Raw genomic sequence first — 20,027 nt, 5'->3', positions numbered from 1 at the left:
TTTTACAGTACATTTACTCAGGAAGGTAAATTTCTCCTTATCCTGGAGGAAAGACTGAAACCTGTATATTCTCACATACAGTCCGCTTTTATGAAGTGCTTTCTGCATTTGTAAGCATGCAGTGACTTTTTTTTTCCTTCACATAATTTTAGGGAGCAGACACTAGTACTGATGATGGTGAAGGGAAAAGTTCAGAGAAAACCAAGGAGTCAGCTATGAAAGTGTTTGGTGCCAATACGCCACTTGTTTCTTGCTACTTTGACAGTAAGTTCTTAATAATTCCTTTCTTATAAATCAATTCTGCCTCTTTTCAGTCTCAAACAGGATTGTGATTCTTTGTGTTTTACATCAAGGTTTATACACCTCATGCAATAATTACCATCCAATTTTTGATCAGGCTCTGTTTAGCTTACTAACAAAAAATCCAGTTGGTAATTTCAATATGTTAGTCTTCAGTTCATATAATTATATAAATGATAATATATTTTATATAATATTATATATTATATAAAGTTCATATTTTAATATAACAAATGGAATAAGGTAATGTTATCTGGATCAAGTAATCTCAGTTTTTTCAATGCCACTCAGACATTTGTAAAACCTCTATGGGGCAGGAATTCTAAAGCTAAACATTGCAACAGCTTAATTTTAAGCTCTATCGAAAGATGCAATTTTAGCAATAGGATCCTTCCATAACAATGCAGGAAGCTAAGCCAGCAAAGACAATATATGCACAGTTAATCTTCTGCTGGTGTAGCTCACTTAATCAGCTAACTCCAGGGTCAGACCAATGCCTGACCCAGCGTAAGCAGGAAGACCACATAGGTCAGTCAGCAAAGTGAACAGAACAGTAACTTTGTCCTGCTCGATTGGCTAAAAATGCCTTGGAATCCCCATGATAGGATTCACAGAAGTGGGAACACTGAGGTGGGAGCCACCAGTGTTAGGAACAGAGGCCAATCCAACGCTTCTCCTAAGACTCAAAATCCTTTTTGAGGATCTCTAACTGGAACATTGGTGTTTGTTTAGTAACTACAGAACTTGATCTCGCTTCTGGGAACAGGTGCCCAGATTCTTGTCTTTCAGAACCTGAGGAAGTAATCTTGCTGTTTCTTTCAAGTAATGATCACAGTAGGAGGAACATAGCCTCTTTTCCTGCGAAAGTTCAGAGATTTCAGCTCATTGTGGATAGAGTGGGTCAGTTTTTTCCAAAGGTCTGAAAGGGTTAGAGATGACATCCTCAGAGAAAATCTGTAGTAACATAGCCATACGTTGTCCTGGGTCGGGACCTCCCTCATGTCCTCATTTCGAGCTATTCCACTGTGCCTGCAACGTTTTTATTTATTTATTTATTTTTAATCTTTTTGTCAGAGAGGGATGCAATTAGAATAATTTTCTAGAACTAATAGCAAAAAGTGTGAAACCCTAGGTCCCTGCAAGTGCTGTAGTGAATACTTAAATTATGTACTGGAACGCCCAGTTCTTATTGCTGTTTGGAGGAGCTAGACTATCACTGTTTCAAACAAGAATTTTTGAGTACAAGGAGTTTTAGATGATCATTCACTAAAAAAGCCTAAATAGCGTTAGTATGTTTTTTCTTCATTTCTGCTTTAAGTTGTTATGGTTAAACAAATTTTCACAGGTGCTAATGCGTTGGTACTAATACACTTGTCACTAGCAAAGAAAAGCAGAAGTTACAACAGTGCTCGTGCTTTAGTTAAGAAAATGTTTAAAGTGTTTGTATATCTTAATTTCAGAAAAGATGTCCGTGTAATGCATTTGAACTTTTTATTTATTTATTTATTTATTTTTGATACAGGAGTATATATTTACCACCTTCGCTGTTATGTCTACCAGGCAAGAAATCTCATGGCTTTAGACAAAGACAGTTTTTCAGGTATGGAAAAATCCCACTAGTGGTGCAAAAAAACACTTTTGCAATGAACTATTAATTTGATTTACTTACAGAGTATCTTACATCTGTAAGTTCTGTGCATAGGTCCCAATTACTGAAACTATGCCAGGAAAGACGACTCAACTTCATTATGTATGAACCAAATCTACTTTGTACTGCCCCAGATGCTGCCAAGAAAATAAGTGGTCTGAATGTGCAGCACCTAGTGCTGCCAATGGAATTCTCAGTGAGGGAATGGGAATTGATTGAGGTCTGAATTGCCCATGACCAATCCTTTCCCCATGCTTTAGCTTCTCCTTCTGACTAAAGCATACATGCTGTTTCTAAACTGTCCTGCAGAAAGCTTGTACAAAGCAAGGATGAAGAAAGCTGTGTGGCTGTTATGTCAGCAACTTCCTGTCAGTGTCCAGTATTTTATATTAATTAATTACTGAGATGAATGTTTAGAATACAAAGAACAATACAAAGAGAAGATAATAAATGCTTCTAATTTATGTATGTAGAATTCAAGATGGGTACCTTAGATTTATCCCACAGATAAACCAAGATGGCTGTGTTTTATTTTCCTCTAAAACTAGTTTGAAGAGTTAGCCAAATTTTATAAAATTCCGGTCAGGTACCTAGCCAGAAGCTGTTGAAAATAATCTGAAGATAATCTTTAAATTAACCTCAAATTCACAGTAATTGAAATTTGTACAGGAACTGTTAATAATAAGATGTTTTCTACAGAACTCCTTATGATTTAAAGACTTGCCAAACAGTGGACCAAGACCACTTTAATCATTCAGCTGTTTCATAGGAAGAGGTTGATATAAATAAGCATGTTTGAAATCAAAGCCTGATCTCAGCAATAGAGCCTGGGAGAATGTGATTTGCCACTAACGAGTCAGAACTGAAACGATCTCCTTGTATTATTTATGGGTCAATACAGTTGTATATCAATGGATACAACAAGATAAGCTTCTACAGACCGTGTTTAAGAGGAGCTTCATATAGTTAATGTTTAATTTTAGTTTTCAAGTTCACATTGTGATTTGCAAGGTATTTCAATGACTTGTATAAAGGAAGCTATTTAGTAATCAAGTAGAATTTGCTCCACTAAATGTGAGTGATGTATACAGTGGGCTTTTTTATATAGAATGGCTTATAAAACTGGTAATGACAGAAGAGAAGAAAAATAAGGTACTGTATTTGATAATTGTGCTTGTGTGGCTTACAACTTCATAAGGTTTTGGTTGTCTGTAACTATATACTTTCAATCTTTGTATAATATTTCAGATCCGTATGCTCATGTTTCTTTCCTCCATCAAAGCAAAACAACTGAGATCATTCATTCAACTCTAAATCCTACATGGGACCAAACTCTCATATTTAATGAAATTGAGATCTATGGTGACCCACAGACAGTAGCTGAGAATCCACCTAATGTTGTTATTGAACTGTTTGACAGTGACCAAGTGGTACGTAAAAGCTTTTTATGTTGATTGTATTTATTATTGTTGTTGTTGTTCTTATCATATTTGACAGTAACATTAATGGCTATAATTACTATTTTTTGATTGCAGGGTAAAGATGAGTTCCTTGGAAGAAGTGTTTGTTCTCCCCTGGTGAAGTTGATCCCAGAAGAGGATGTCACACCAAAGCTGCTCTGGTATCCCGTAATAAATAATGGCAAAGCTAGCGGAGACATTCTTTTTGCTGCAGAACTTATTTTGAGAGACAAAGTATGTATTTCTTATTATATTATGTATGTATATATAAAATCATCATATATATATTCTTTCATAGTGAGTTATAATATGAAGAATTGTCTTAATACTTGCAAGATATTTCATTTAAGGAAGGGGAGAGAAAATAGTACTTATATGCGTGTCTTAACAGGGCGGCACCAACCTTCCAATTCTTCCATCGCAAAGAGCACCGAAGCTTTACATGGTACCTCAAGGAATCAGACCAGTAGTTCAACTCACTGCTGTTGAGGTACTGTTTAATTTTAAAGTAACAAGTGCAGTCATCTCATCTTCTAGATAGCAACTTTGTCTGTTTGCATCGAGGGGAAAAAAAATCATAATGAGAACTATGTGTAGGACTGTTTTCTATACGCATTTTTGAGTTTGATTTTTTTCCATTAGCTTTCCTAGTAAAACAACCTTGAAATATTTTGCCAGTCACCCTTTATTACCGAAAATACTTCATTTCTTCTTTCCTACTTTTTGAGCATCTTTTTGAGTATCATTCTAAGCATATTGATCTCTCTGTCTTACTTAAATTGAATTTTATTTTACAGATTCTGGCTTGGGGGCTGCGGAACATGAAAAACTACCAATTGGCACCTGTTATGTCTCCTAGTCTCATTGTGGAATGTGGGGGTGAAATGGTGGAATCTGTGGTGATCAAAAATCTCAAAAAGACACCGAATTTTCCATCTTCTGTTCTCTTCATGAAAGTTGTACGTTGCTAAAAACTATATACCAGCTATCTATAGCAAAAACAGTTACACCATACTTTTAAAGGTGAAGGATTTGTTCATGTAAGCACGAACAGAAAAACTTGCATGTCCTTTTTTGACTTAATATAAGCAAGGCACTGAGTGTGACTGATAAAGATAGTGTAAATGTGTCTGTACATATGTTGAAAAATTTTATGGTCTTATATGCTCCAGTGCAGTGTATAGATGTATTTATTTGAGAAGACACCAATTTACCTGTATGTGTGTGGCTACTTTCCTACTGCTAGGATGGGAGCTGCGTAAGATTCAAGAATACTAAAAATTTATAGTAACTAAAAGTATTCTTACTTACTGACTTTTATTTAATCATAATATGAGGTTAGAAATTTAATTTACCATACACCCATAGAACATAATAGTTTAATATTAAATAAATGTAGTAACAGCTCTAATTTAGGAGATTTTTTTTGGTTCATTTTCCTTCTGTCTGCATTATAAACAAAATCTAACCTTTCACTTTTAGCTTTTGCCAAAAGAGGAGTTGTACAGCCCATCTCTTGTTATTAAAGTAATAGACCACAGACCATTTGGACGGAAGCCTATTGTGGGACAGTGTACTATTGATTTACTGGAAAGTTTTCGCTGTGATCCCTACAGTACTAAAGAAGACATTGCACCACAAATGAAAGGTAAATAGATGGAATGTAAAATTATGCTTCTTATGAGATGCTAGAATAACCAACCTTTGGTGTTTACTCTGCATACTGTACTGAATAGCCATCTCACATTGAGTATTTACTTGAAGATAGTGTGATCTGAAAGAAAAAAATACATATAACTCAGTAAGTAGTGCAATATACCTCTGAGGTGGTGTAAGAGTGCAAAGGAAAGTCCACTGTCAGAATGAGAATACTGGATCCTGAAGTTCTGCTTTAGTATGAGCTTAACTACTTGGAGATTACCACTGTTCTGATTACCAAAGTAACAATTCCAGCAAGAACGCTCTGAATGTGAAGCTGAGATAATCCACTGTATTTTTTCCAAAATTTACTTTTTGTAATTCTATATATTTGAGAAATGTTTGTGCATACTGCACAGAAATATACTGTATATCTATTTTTAGCAGAACATGGCAATTGATTTCTTTAGAGGTCCAAGCATGTAGGCAATGAATTGTTTTGCATCTTACGTAACTGGATTTCAAATTCTATGGAAATGTTCAGCAAGGTATTTTTCCTAAATTGTGTTGCCTTAATAAAATCTTTGGTTACAGTTAGCCTACTCTCTGCTGCACCACGCCAGGACACGGTAATTGAAATGGAAGATGCACAACCACTGCTAGCAGCCCAGGTAATGCTTGAAATTTGATGCTTGATTTTCTTCAAATCTGTGATTTCTGAGAAACTATCTAGACAATAAAATGGTCAGAAATGAAGCAAACTTTCTTTGTGACAGGAAAGCAAAGGAAATACATTAATTATTTTTACTTCTCTTTTCAAATAGTAAACATCAAGCTACAGCTTTTTGTGCAAGATAAAGTTCACCCAGTAGCTTAGGAATGAATTCATGCAATAGCTATGGAAGGCATATGATAGAACATTGCCCACTTGTCCACTGGTGATGCAGTCTAATCTCTCAGTCTGGTCCCACACAGACTGAACAGCTTTAAATAGAGCTGGCAGTAGGTTAATGCTTTGGTCAGTACAGAATCAAAGCCATGTTACCCCAAACCTAGAGCTGTTCATTTTTTTTTCCACAGTCATGGCTTTCCCTTTCTTACCATATAGTCATCCAAAACTTTTAACACTGAAACATTTTTTTCCTGTGCTAACACCTCTTTTCTTTCCTGTTCTGTTGTGCCTTGTGAATCTCTCTACACTACCGCTCTGATTCTTTCAGGACCACCACAGTACAGTCTTACTTTACAGGTAAAAAAAATAATTCCACCTGCAGAATTTTGCTGTTGAATTGAAACCTGAGTGAAGGCAAATTCCAGACAATATATTTTCAAGGATTTTTTTTCAGTAATTTTAGGACTGTACAATGTTAGAAGGTGTTTTCATAAGTTTCTGATAGCTTGTTACTATAAAGGAAGCTTTAAACTTATACCCCTTAATATATTAGTTTTGTAGGCTCTTAATCCACAACTTTGATTTTTCAAAAAGACAGGCTTTTTAATTTAATCATTACAGAGGTCCCAAAGTAAATACTACTGAATTTAACTTTCAAACTCTCACTGCTGTTGTAACATTACTGATTGCATTGTTCTTCCTTTACTTCTTCCTCGCTATTTTAATGTCATGATATTCAGACTATAATTAAAGTCTCTTAGAACATTTTCTTATATTTACTTTCCTCATACATGGAAAGTGTCATGAATATTTAATTTATAACAGTAGCAAAAAAGAATTCTGTAATTTTCATCGGAATTAGGCCTTCTGTTCTAATATAAAAACTTTATAGATGGTACAGATGATTATTTCCTTTAGAAATTTTAAGAAAAAAGATTTAAGTAAAAAACTTAGCACTTTGAACCCAGTGGCAATACTGCTATGAATTTTAATACCTGATTTAATCTATGATAGGGAAATTTTTAAATGCTACTCTAAGGTGAAACAATTTCTTTTAGAGTTTGACATCACTTGACCCAAATATAGTGTAATACTAGACACAGTGATAACACGCATATAAGACAAGGAAACAATATTTGAAACAATCCAGGTTGAAATAAATAAGGAAGGCATAAGTGATACGCAGACAATACCCTAAGGACAATACAAAAGGGCAAAATTTCATCAATTACATTCCAATTTCCAGTGTTTAAGCAGTATGTCAACAGCACTCAGCAAAATGGCTTCTCCAACCACAGTGCATGTATGTATGTACAGAGCTAATGCATGGACCAGAATGGGGGCAGATGGGGAAAGAATGATAACGGGACGTAGCTTTGAGGCTGAGCTTCTCTTAGCAATCATTCGATAGAGAGATTTTGGAGGAAATGATGCTTATAAATCTAGTAGGATTAGTTACAAATTAAGGTATCCTTCCTTGGAAAGTCATAAATATCATACTATGTCTGTATTGTATTTATGAACTATTAAAACGTGGTTTTTTCTATTGCCTTATTTGGAATCTATGTACTAAAAGCACCAAAATTAACTGGAATAATTGAGCCACATTATTTAAGCTTTGTTCAAAAGTCAGCTTTGTGGAGAATAAAATAAATCTACAGTAAATAAAACTTGAACCTTAACTATGGTAGGGATCCACTACATCTCTTCCTCTTTTTTCCCTCCATAAATTTAAGATGTTCAAAAAGCTAATAGTACCTCAAAAATTGAACATATAACAATTCATAGTGAAGTCAATGGATATATTTTTAAAAGGACTGTAATTGGTACATAGTTATTACCACGTGAATGTTTCACTCCAAAATCTCAAATTTATCATCATGGCTCTCACCCCCCATTCTATGAGCACATCCTGCTTACCAGTTTTAGGAGCAATAGTATCCAAATACAGAAGACTCATTATTTGTTTGGGGAATTTTTAAAGATGGCCTGAAGGATCTGGTTTAGTCTTTTTTCCTAACCTCTTCTTCCCAGAGCTGCCAAGTGCATTATTTGAAGAGACATTTGAAGGTGTATTATTTGGGGGGGGGGGAAGGAAGGGGAGTAACAAAAGGAACAAAACCACAAAATGCCTAATTCCATTCCAACTCCTTAAGTATTATGCTCTAGTGAATGATTCACAGATCTACACAATTATATTTTGTGAAAAGGCTCTAATTGGGAGTTCAAACAATTATTGTACAGGTATGCAATCTACCTTTCAGGTTGTCAACATTATAAAACACCATTTAAACAAAGTCAAATTTAAATATGGCAAAGAATTTAATTCCTGAATTTTGCCTGTAAATTTTGCAAATCAGTAATGGTACGACTTCTAAGAATAAATCACTCTAATTGCCTGTAGAAAAACCATCTGTGTCACGTTAACCTGAAAAAAAATATGTATTTCTGTTTTGAAGTTCGACGAGATTACTAAATGTAGCAGGCTTGAATATCCCTGCAAGATAACTATTTTCAGAATAAAAATGGAAGTAATTGAATATGATACATCAGAATGATGTCCTGACCTATTGATATATTTGGCTTGTACTCATAAAATGTTTTGCATATTCTGCTTTGCTTTGCATAAAAAAATTATGGATTATGCCTTTAAATTAAAATACAATGGACAAAATGTAAACACTAGCACAAATTATGCTAGCTTATTAGAGCTTACAAATGGGATGCATGATTCTTACTCTTAATGGAATATCTGATCATAATTGCAGTATCTGTGATTTAACAGGTGAAGCATTTTGGATTGTGCAGATTGCTATTGCACTTACACTGATAGATCTGTAGGCACATGTACTGATTGTTGCTGTACTTTATATTCACATTTTTTTTTCAGACTCTTGAAATTCTATAGCCTGTAAACAACTAAAAAATGATAACACAAAGGAAAAATGCCCTTTTTTCAGTGAATTATTCTATAAAGAAGTAGATACTCAAAAGGTGCAAAAATCACTTCATTTATGTATGTGAACTTTGGAAAAGAATAAAGCCAGTTTTGTAAGTGCTCTGATTTCAGATAAAAATGTATGTATCTACATATGTGTATATATACGGAGCACATATACGTATATCTGCTCCACATATATACATATATAGTTTTAACATCCAAGCCATAATGACAGCAGCAAAAAATATATATACTGTGTCTAAATATCCTAAAAAGTTATAAATTATTGACATTAGTTACTTTAAATGCAAAATTGTATACAAAAAAGCAAAGATTTCAGAGTTCATTTAATTTATTCAATTCTACAAAACATGTCCTTATCATTGTTCCTATTTTGTTCTTTTTTTATATAAATTGATCCTCCTGAGCAGCTAACAGAAAAGGTAATGTATACTATATTTAAAAATCTACGAAATGCTTTCTTGTAAATGAGAACTTCAATTGAAAATCAGTATATCAATATTACTTCCTAAATCTTAATCATTAGGATGAGAACAGTAATCTTTGACAGTATTTGACATCAACTTGTAAAATGGTAAATTTAGGAAAAATATGTAAGACTGAAATAATAACCCCTAGACAGTCAAAAAAAAAAAAAACTTACATTCAATGATCTGTAATTTGTATAGTAGTTTAAGAGTTTCTTTAAATCCAAACAGTCAAAGATTACACGGCGAAAGAATACTATTACCAATTAGAGTATGTTTTCAGGGGCAAATGGTTCTACTATGTTAATCCCTGAGGAAAAATATAGAAAATAGTACTCTGTTGAGAAAAAAAAAAAAAGTATCAGTTTTAAATAAATAAGTAAAGATAGGAAAAAAAGCCACAGGAATACAGTTTTAGTGGAATGTGTAGATTGTACATGTACATGTAGTGGTTGCATGACTTAATATTTTTAAGAGTTCAAGATTTCATTGCTCCTTCTTTTTAACCACATTTGGTAATCACTAAGGAAGACCACTAACTGACTAGATTTTGCCATGGTACAGATGATGTCCACTGGTTTTAATGGAAAGATGTATGGTCGGAGCAGTTAGAGTTACTTAAATGGGAATGCTGAAAGCAATCTAGCATATTTTTTCCTTCAGGGGAAATAAATAAATCAACAAGTTCACTTGTAGTTTTTACAAGAATGAAAATCCTGTAATGAATCCCAGACTTGATGGTGTTTTTCCTTAGCAGACAAAACAATGACTGCACCAGCTAAGTGTACATTCACTTCCTGTGACTTAAGCAATCTAAAACTTAGGTGGTTAGGCTGTGCTGCACGGCTGGAAGATGGAGGCGAAAAATACATATAGCTCCAGAAAGCAGTCCTTTGAAATGGTTATCTAGACAGCAGTAATTAATTGCTTTATTGGAGATGTCTCTCTGTTGACTAACAAGCTAGCTAGATGTCTAACCCTGGGTAAGAGAAATTCCATCTTTTCAGCCTTAACATTTGCATTCTATTCCTCTTGCAGATGAACTTTTACTATTATTTAACTGATAACGAGTTTTAGAGAATTCTGGCTTTTCCTGCCTTTAACTGTTCATTGTTTCTGCTGTACTATATGATATGACAGGCTTCATCTCCCAATGAAAGACTTTTCTTTTTTTCTTCTTTTCTTTTCCTTTTTTTTCTTTTTTCTTTTTTTCTTTTTTTCAGGAGGAAGAAATTGTGGATTGGTGGAGCAAATTTTATGCTTCAACAGGAGAACATGAAAAATGCGGACAGTATATTAAAAAAGGATATGACACTTTAAAGGTATTGCTGTAGAGAAAATAAATGAATATTTGCCAACGTTTGCAGACCCAAAACCTGGTCAGAGCCGATCCCTTCATTTTTTTTAAAACGCTTTTCAAAATTTAGCTGTACATGATTTCATTTAAAGGTTTATTATTAATTCACATGGTGAAATGGAAGTTTTAAGAAGAAATCTTTGCTTCTTTTCTACTTAATACTTCTCTTAATAATTGTAGTTAAGCATTTTAGTCTAACCTTCAGTCAAATGGAATTTTACTCCTAATGTTTTGGTTGCCAATCAGGTCCTAGAACTCAACCTACAGATTGGAAAAAAGTATGAACAGACTGAGGACAGCATCTTTTACTGTCCCTTTGTTGAAAGTCGAAGCCAGATCACTTTCATGTCTCATCTAAGTACACCTAATGAAGAAAATAAAAATAAGGTTGTGAAATGCTATTTACTCTGTTTTTAACAAGGCCTAAATAAAGCCTCATAGCATGTTCTCCAAATACTGCATCGCTTCCACTCACTTAGATGTAAAAGTAAAAATAGCTTTTAATGCTTTAGGTCCTTAAGATATTCCATCAAATATACAGTACACTTTGCAGTGCCACACTGTTGGAGCTGATAGATATGATAATTTCTAAACTGTGTGTTTTCTTTTCTTTTTCCCTTTTTTTTTTCTTTAAGGTGTACGACTGTGAATTGGAGAAAGTACCTGAATTTAATAACCTAACAGATTTCTGTGATACATTTAAGCTGTACAGAGGCAAAACTGAGGACGGTGATGATCCATCAGTGGTTGGAGAATTTAAGGTAAATTTCAGGTAATGGGCAACAACAAAATGCTGGATACAGTCTTCTGTACTTGGGAGCTTATCATTTAAGTAAATCTACATGCAAGCATTTCAGCAGAGTTAAATGCAGATGCTCTTACTTGCTTAGGTATAGGCTTTTCCTTTTTTCACAGAAGGAACAGCTGCACGTGGCTCATGTTAAATGTGATACATGGTAAGTTCAAAGAAATAGCATTCCTGCTAATGCAACCTCTTTGGGGACCTGTCTGTGGAACAGAACCTTTCCAGATAGTCTCTTGAACAGTCAAAGTTTCACCTGTAGACATTCTCAGCGAAGTACATTTGTAGAATGAATTTGTGAACAGTATTTTATACTGTATCTGTGACTTTTAAAGATGAAAATAATGTTAACATAGGTTTAAAAATAAAAGAAATTATGTTTTTGTTAAGGCAGATAAACATGAAGTACATTACATGTTCTTAGCAGGAGCAAACTAAGTAATACTGTTGAAATTTTTAAAAGGTTTATCAATTTCAGTCAGCTAAGGATGTAACCTTGCCTTTGCTGTCTTACCCAAAACCCACTAAAGTCAAATGACTTCCAAGTGACAACTCTTAAGTTAAAGACAGATATAATTTTCCTGTTTCTATGTAAAACTGTGTGTATGCATAGGATAAATAAGAAAAAAAATATAGATTTTTCTACATTTATCTTTATTGAGTCTTTGTATTACTTTTTAGGGATCCTTTAAAATCTACGCATTACCTGATGATCCCACTACTCCAGCTCCTCCTCGCCAGTTCCGCGAGCTACCAGACAGCGGGCCTCAGGAGTGTATTGTGCGCATTTATATTGTTCGAGCTTTGCAGCTTCAACCCCAGGATAATAATGGGCTGGTGAGACTTCTTGGTTTTGGAATGTCTGTGAGCTAACTCTGCTGTAGTATATTTTACATAAAATTAGTCTTATAACTACTTGTTAATAACATTTCTTCTTATTTTAAATAGTGTGATCCTTACATAAAAATATCCCTAAGTAAAAAAGTAATTGAAGACAGAGATAATTACGTGCCTAATACGCTCAACCCAATTTTTGGCAGGTAACAAATTTTATTTTCCATTTCTGCATTTTAGAATGTTTCATGTTTTCTGAGAATGTCGTGTACCATTATCTTAAATATCCAATGCTGTATTCACAGTTTTATACTGACAATTGTGACTGAAGTTATGTAAGGTATTTCCTTTTGAAATCAATGTACAGTGTAGGTGTTTGGCTAGTCTATATTTTTTGTATTACACGTGTACACTGCACAAATGCAAACAACATATCTTAAAACTGCCTTGTGTTATATACATATAAGAATAATGAAATGTGCTTAGAAAATATGGAAAACGTTTTGGCTCTGAAACGTACTTTGGTGTCACAATGAATAACCAGCTCTTCCAAGTTCTTCTATAATGAATCTGGAAGTCTACGTTAAAAAGTCAGACTAGAAATTAAATCAAAAGAGGATACTGAGAATAATTTTCCACTAGAATACTCAAAGGTAATGGATTCTGCAGCAGTGACAAACATCAGGCTGAATACTTTGAAAGTAGATTCAGAGAATTAATTTAAGGAAATTCTCCAGCCTTTTTTGTAAAGGGCAGCAAGATGACTAATCTCTTCTAGTCAGACACTGAACATTTGGACCATGTTTATTAAAGCTCCAGCTGTGTATTGTGATTTAAAAATTTAGAAATTCTAATCATGCAAAAAATGTAGATTTTAACAGTGTGATTAACAAGAGCCACACTAGCTTCTTTCCAAGTCTCATTTCAAGCTGCTGCACAGAAAACCGTAAGTAATGCATTCTGTAGAAAGGAATGTTGAAATATCCATAGCAGTACAAAACAGAATTATTAACAATTACAAATATGAAGTAGAATATCAGTGGTAACTGCTACTAGAATTATCAGCACTAGAAGCATCCATTTAGTATCTTATAAAGGACATGTATCAAAAATAAACTTTCTGAGTGATAGTGTTAACTGGATACTTTTATATTTAGAATGTATGAACTCAGCTGCTTCTTACCTCAAGAAAAAGATCTGAAAATTTCAGTCTATGACTATGACACATTGACTCGTGATGAAAAAGTGGGAGAAACCACAATTGATCTTGAGAACAGATTTCTTTCTCGTTATGGATCTCACTGTGGCATCCCGCAGCAGTACTGCATGTAAGTCATACAGTCTGTTGAAAAGTCATATCTGTACATCTAGTCTCCACTGTCTGTAACAAATCTGGACTTCCTTCATCTTAATTGTATAGTTAAAACAATTGTATGGTGTCTGATGCTTTGCTGTTGAGCTCACTGTATCATCTGAATTCCAAGTTAAGCTTTAAAGTCTTCAAAAGAGCCTTGACTGAAAACCATGACATAAAACATTTTAGTATTCTTTTCATATGGTAATGTGTGTTTTTTCTATGCAGAGAACACACACTTAGCACAGTTTTCTGAGCTATTCATGATAATTAATATGAAAGTATCTGTTAATATGTTATTTTAATATGTAAAGAAAAAGCATTGTCTTGAAAGGTAATTGAGCTGATACAAAATCATATCATTGTATCATATTCAAGCAGCCAATCTAAGCAGATATGTTGCTGTCCTTTCTGAATTGTTTTAAAACTAATAAATAACTTTAAGATAATTCATAAATGCCCTGAATGTTGAATAATTTTAAGGTATGTTTCTGTTGTTCTCCTAAAAGTTCTGGTGTGAATACCTGGCGTGATCAACTGAAACCAACCCAGTTATTGCAAAACATAGCCAGGTTTAAAGGTTATGCTCCTCCTGTCATCTCTGAAAATGGTAGAAGAATTAACTACGGGGGACAAGACTATGCTCTGGAGGAAGTTGGTGAGTTTGTTTACTTACGTTTCCCTCTTGAATTCACATTGACACAAATATAAAACTTCTCAGCTATTTTGACTTTAATGTATGCAGTTTTGTGCTCAATTTTAACTTTTTATAAAAAAATTCAAATGCAAATTCTGAATCACGAGCCCCTGTTCTATTCCATTTATTTTGTTTCAGAAGCTAACAAAGTACTGCATCAGCATCTTGGTCCAGGTGAAGAGCGGCTAGCCCTTCATATCCTCAGAACCCAGGGTTTGGTACCTGAGCACGTGGAGACAAGGACCTTATATAGCACCTTCCAGCCCAACATCCCTCAGGTACTATGAATTGTTTTTACTTCTGTTTCTTGAATGCAGAAATAGAGCATTCCTGTAGCAAGCAGAAAAGTCAAAATAAATAAGTGTGCTTATATTTGAAATGGAGCACAAAATCTGCAGTGGTTCCATTACTTCAGTCTAGTTAAGGGGTACTATAGGCCATCAGTTGCAAACAACCAGACACGTGAATCACACTGCACTTAATACTGTCTTTGAGAGAGCAGAAACTGGGACCTACAGAATGCAAACTATACAGGCACCTAACTTGCATTGAATTCACCAGGAGGTAATGTCCCTACCATCTTCTGAATTCTTGGTGTTGTTCATTTGAGAAAGTTTGCATAATGTGAGGGATTGGGCTTACCACTATCTGAAGCCTGTACAAGTTCTGACACTGTTAACATGAGTGAGCTAGAAATTAGTACTAATCAATAGGCATTTCCACAGAATTACCATGACAAACGTGTATGCAGCAAACAATCCCTCATTCATCTTCTCTACTAATACAGGGAAAGCTCCAGATGTGGGTTGATGTTTTCCCCAAAAGCTTAGGGCCTCCAGGCCCTCCCTTCAACATCACTCCCCGAAAAGCCAAGAAGTGAGTATCTGTATATATCGCACGTCATCTGGCAGCCATGACAGAGGCAATTCAATTCTCTTTCCCCAAACATCTACTCTCCTAGGTATGTTTTACGTGTGATTGTCTGGAACACCAAAGATGTCCTTCTGGATGAAAAGAGCATCACAGGGGAAGAAATGAGTGACATTTATGTGAAAGGGTAGGAGCACCCTGTCATTTAACACTTGCAGATAAATGATGTTCAGAATATACTGGAGCTGCCAAGAACATGGATACCAAAGATGATTTCGTTCAGCCAAGTCAGTGCACCCTTCACTCTGAAGTAGTGCAAACCTCAGATAAGTACAGAAGTATCATGAGATATAGCATGATCAGTTAATGTGTTGTGAAAGATCTCAAAAATTCAGCCTTACAAAAAAATAAAATCTAGAGGTGAGAAGCAACAGACAAGCTAGTGTGTTAGTTTCAGTGCTACATATCTTGGAATCTTGTTACATTTCCTAGTCTTAAGGAAAAAAAAAAAATACACAGCAAGATACTACTAGGCTATTGATCACAGAATCGTCTAGGTTGGAAGAGACCTCCAAGATCATCCAGTCCAACCTCTGACCTACTACTAACAAGTCCTCCACTAAACCATATCACTAAGCTCAACATCTAAACGTCTCTTACAGACCTCCAGGGATGGTGACTCAACCACTTCCCTGGGCAGCCTATTCCAATGCCTATCTAATTCTTCCTAAAAAATTAAAAAAACTCACCACAGTTGGAGTACTAGTCTTAGCAGATCAAAAGTTCAGTTCAGATTTTTGTATTTGCAGCGCTAAGTTTGAACCAAAGAGAAAGCATGGGAAAGTCTCCATCCATGTGTCTGTGGAAGCCTCTAGCCATCCATGAGCAACTCCTATGGCTTGTTTGCAACCACTCAAAACCATGGTTGCAATACAAATAAGTACCAATGTGGTTCCACTACAAACAGTAAACGTGTCTGTCTCTACTTTCAGCTGGATGCCTGGTAATGAGGAAAATAAGCAGAAAACAGATGTTCACTATCGATCATTGGATGGTGAAGGGAACTTTAACTGGAGATTTGTTTTTCCTTTTGACTATCTCCCAGCGGAGCAACTCTGTATAGTTTCCAAAAAGGTAGGTATTTCTAAAGATTTTAATACTTTGAATACATACCATAATTAGTCTGTTAATTTTGTCTGTTGTACATATAGAGGCAGCTTGGTTCAGTTCTGCATAATTTTCTCAAGCTGCTATTGCAAGCAGGTTCAGTTTTTCCTTTGAGCAAGGAACAACAGCAGTCTCCTCTTAGCAAGGTCAAGAGATGCTTAATTTTCCCCACTCCCACCCCAGAGTTCACAACTACTAACAGACCACAGAACTGAATTTTCAGATGTAATTTTAAAAAGTTACTTGTGTTTTGTTTTTTAAAATAGGAACATTTTTGGAGTCTTGACAAGACAGAATTCAGAATCCCACCTAAACTGATCATCCAGATATGGGATAATGACAAGTTCTCCTTGGATGACTATCTGGGTAAGATTTTAAGAATTATCATCATCTCAAAGTAGGGTATTAAAACGATTTTAAATTACTGCATTAAAGTCTATATTTTCAAAGTTAGCTACTGAGCATGCAAGCACACTCCTGCCTTCACACAGTACAGTGTTTGTAACTTGTGCTCGTGAATGAATGAGTGGATATTCACTCACTAAAAGCCTACCTGGAGGTAAACCAATATACTTTGTATTCATGTAAGTCTTATCACAAAATGCGAACGGCAAGATAATCATAGAATTATTAAGGTTGGGAAAGACCTTCAAGATCATCTGGTCCCCCTACTACCAATGTCACCCACTAAACCATGTCCCTAAGCACCAAGTCCAACCTTTAAATGTGTATGAAATTTCATAAAGTGTACGAAAACTTACTTCAAACGAGAGTACTTCAATTCTAAGTAAAGGTACTGACATAATGCTGTAAATTAGGTTAAACAATCTCTTTCATGCTATTATTAATTCAGATTCGTACAGTATCCTTGCTGAGGCAGGCCTTTACTTACGTTCAGTGAAAAGCATTGATTGAGAGTATTTGTTTGAGACTTCTTAACACCAGAGGATATTTTTTCTCAGATGGTATCTTTATTTAACTATGTAACACACAGGAAAACAGAAGTCTTTCAATAAGACATGTCATTCAAGAAGACTTGCAATAAATTTTGTACTTAGTCACTTTTGACCAATCTGAAGTTTTGCTCTAAAAATGACAAATACTGACTTTCAAAGTTAAATATCCTAGCTTACACAAAAAATGACTTTATAGAGATACTGCCCTGCAGAAAATTCTCCACCCTGTGTTAAGGTAGATAAATCTTTAGATTACATGCAAACCGTATAGCCCTCAAAAACTGGAAACAAATCATCAATTTATAACCATCATTAAAGTTAGCTAAATAATATGTTTAACTATCAGAAATTACATGAGCATTATATTGCTGTACGTGGTTATTTTCTCTTTAGGTACATGGGGGAAAACACTATTAAATATCAAGTCATGTTGCATTAAAAAGGAGGAGGGGGGCAGCTTGCTGAGTCCATTATATCAACACCAATGCTTTCAATACTAACAAGACAGGTGTAAACACAGCCTCTTACCTGCCTCACAACATGCTTAGATAAATAAGAATGTAACACATTTGTTCATCACTTTTCCTCTAGAACACGCTAGGAGATAAGAAAGGTTTATTTTGAAACACTATGCTTTTGGCTGGTAGCATTACACAATGCCAACTTTTTAATGTCTCTGTCTTGTAGGTTTTGTGGAACTTGATTTACATAGAACAATCATTCCAGCAAAAGTTCCAGAGAAATGCAATATAGACATGATTCCAGAATACAAGGCAGACAGTTTTCAGAAGGCTCCCAAGACTGCTTCTCTCTTTGAACAGAAATCTATGAAAGGGTGGTGGCCATGTTATGTTGAAAAGGATGGCTCACGCATTTTAGCGGTATGATTACTACTTCTTTAAAAATTACTTTGCTTTTCAAGTAACCAAGACAGACTGTAAAGAGACCCTTGCTTAGCTGTTATCTCTCAGTAGACAGAGGAGGAGTAAATACTTCGTCCCATGCACAAATTCAGGAAGTTTGCTCCATCAACAATTAAACTATGAGTTAAATACTTTAATTCATTTATTTTGTCTTTAACTTTGTTTATCTAGAAGGACTGTGGCACCGTGTTGAGTCTAGTTATCTCACCAAATCAACAATTATTATTATAGTTATTATTTGAATGAATTTAGCATGTTATTGCTTAGGAGAAACATGAGACATCTTAAATGAATTAAAGAATAAAGAAAAAAACTTTAAATCCAAAGCTTTTTTTTAAAAAAAATACATATATTTAATATATATATAATTATATGTGTGTATATTATATACTATAAATATATAATATATATTATAATTATATATAATGTGTGTGTGTGTGTATATATATATATATATATAAAATTTATATACTGAAAAGACAGACTGGCTTCTTGATTATCAGAAGACCCAAAGCAATTTAACCTGACTTTTTTATTGCCAAGGATCTAATCTATCTGGAGGAAAAAAAAAACAATCCAACAGCAATATAAAAATGAGACTCTTAGTCATTAGGGAAAGATGCAGTCCTTGCATTGTTCTTGAAAGAAAAACAGAACTTTGTTTTGCCAAATTGGAAAAAGCAATACGTAGCCTAAAACTGAACTGCTAGTAAATTAGCACACCGTTTTATGTACTGTATCTTTTTTCTTATTTGTCATTCTCTACCACTGTATTGTGACACTGCCACAGTGCAGAAACAAGTATACTTTGAAATGGAAACACACACATGCACACACAAGCAGCTTGTACAAGACTGTGCTGTTTAAGTATCAAACAAGTATTCTTCCTGCTGTTTCAGTAAGATGTTTGTTTCATGCCACATATTTTCTGAAGGGTAAAGTTGAAATGACATTGGAAGTTGTTAATGAAAAAGAAGCTGAGGAAAGGCCAGCAGGTAAAGGAAGAGATGAACCCAACATGAACCCCAAACTAGATCTACCAAAGTAAGACGTTTTTCTCTTACTAGCCTGAGAAATATGCATCTAGCAACTGTGATGTTCTTGACAAGATCTGCATGCAGCAAGTGACCTATTAGATCTGAACTATCCTTTGCAAAACTGTGCTTATAAAAGCCATCTGTGTTTCCTTCTTCAAATGTAAGGATGAAAACGCAAGGTGGTTTCACTATAATGGCATGCATTTACTGAAATTGCTATCTTAGGCTAAAAAACTATCTATGTTTTTTTCAACTCTAAAACCAGAGTGTTTGCTGTGTTAGTCTGTCACACTTAACTATTCCCTGTATTTATAGTACGATTAATATTTTTTTCTTTCAAAATGCAGCCGACCAGACACTTCTTTCCTTTGGTTTACAAATCCCTGCAAGACAATGAAATTTATTGTGTGGCGCAGGTTTAAATGGCTCTTCATAGGCCTTATCATCTTGCTGATTATACTCTTGTTTGTAGCAGTGCTCCTCTATTCATTGCCGGTAAGAATTTTTTCAGTGTTACTGTTGTTCAGCTATAGTGTGAGGCTAGCTTTTGTAAGTGTCATCAACAACATACACCCTTTCCTCAGACAAGAGATTCTAATCAGTTCAATTCTAGCAGGGAGATAGGGGTTATATCCTTATACCTGTAAACAGTTCCAATGGATT

General features: G+C 34.7%; 1 protein-coding gene and 1 long non-coding RNA gene across 8 annotated transcripts in view; one reads left to right on the top strand and one right to left on the bottom strand.

Annotated features, from left to right (window-relative positions):
- LOC106041587 (uncharacterized) overlaps positions 1-20,027 on the bottom strand; it is a 63,073-nt gene that overhangs the window by 1,095 nt on the left and 41,951 nt on the right. Inside the window, exons 2-3 of the long non-coding RNA XR_007165298.2 lie at positions 5,111-5,182; positions 3,812-3,958 (exon numbers count right to left, since the gene is read on the bottom strand). This is a non-coding gene — a long non-coding RNA (uncharacterized lncRNA). The remainder of the gene's footprint in view (positions 1-3,811; positions 3,959-5,110; positions 5,183-20,027) is intronic.
- Positions 1-20,027, top strand: part of MYOF (myoferlin) — a 70,072-nt gene that overhangs the window by 49,458 nt on the left and 587 nt on the right. For 4 of the 7 annotated variants that reach the window (XM_067000984.1, XM_013189606.3, XM_013190062.3 and 1 more), the window contains 23 exons: positions 153-264; positions 1,823-1,900; positions 3,197-3,378; positions 3,484-3,642; positions 3,800-3,898; positions 4,206-4,367; positions 4,891-5,056; positions 5,641-5,717; positions 9,311-9,322; positions 10,591-10,689; positions 11,360-11,485; positions 12,208-12,363; positions 12,475-12,566; positions 13,518-13,688; positions 14,224-14,372; positions 14,550-14,689; positions 15,199-15,287; positions 15,373-15,468; positions 16,274-16,415; positions 16,715-16,814; positions 18,092-18,285; positions 19,262-19,371; positions 19,712-19,859. In XM_067000984.1, coding sequence (XP_066857085.1) covers positions 153-264; positions 1,823-1,900; positions 3,197-3,378; positions 3,484-3,642; positions 3,800-3,898; positions 4,206-4,367; positions 4,891-5,056; positions 5,641-5,717; positions 9,311-9,322; positions 10,591-10,689; positions 11,360-11,485; positions 12,208-12,363; positions 12,475-12,566; positions 13,518-13,688; positions 14,224-14,372; positions 14,550-14,689; positions 15,199-15,287; positions 15,373-15,468; positions 16,274-16,415; positions 16,715-16,814; positions 18,092-18,285; positions 19,262-19,371; positions 19,712-19,859 — 2,859 coding nt within the window. Of the gene's footprint in view, positions 1-152; positions 265-1,822; positions 1,901-3,196; positions 3,379-3,483; positions 3,643-3,799; positions 3,899-4,205; positions 4,368-4,890; positions 5,057-5,640; positions 5,718-7,184; positions 7,242-9,310; positions 9,323-10,590; positions 10,690-11,359; positions 11,486-12,207; positions 12,364-12,474; positions 12,567-13,517; positions 13,689-14,223; positions 14,373-14,549; positions 14,690-15,198; positions 15,288-15,372; positions 15,469-16,273; positions 16,416-16,714; positions 16,815-18,091; positions 18,286-19,261; positions 19,372-19,711; positions 19,860-20,027 lie in introns of all 7 variants that reach the window. The other 3 variants (XM_067000982.1, XM_067000981.1, XM_067000983.1) reach the window with 2 other exon arrangements.

Source organism: Anser cygnoides, chromosome 7 (genome assembly GCF_040182565.1).
Source record: "Anser cygnoides isolate HZ-2024a breed goose chromosome 7, Taihu_goose_T2T_genome, whole genome shotgun sequence".
NCBI classification, from domain to species: Eukaryota; Metazoa; Chordata; class Aves; order Anseriformes; family Anatidae; genus Anser; species Anser cygnoides.
The sequence above is the reverse complement of the archived record's forward strand: the minus strand, read 5'-3'. Positions and strand labels throughout refer to the sequence as shown.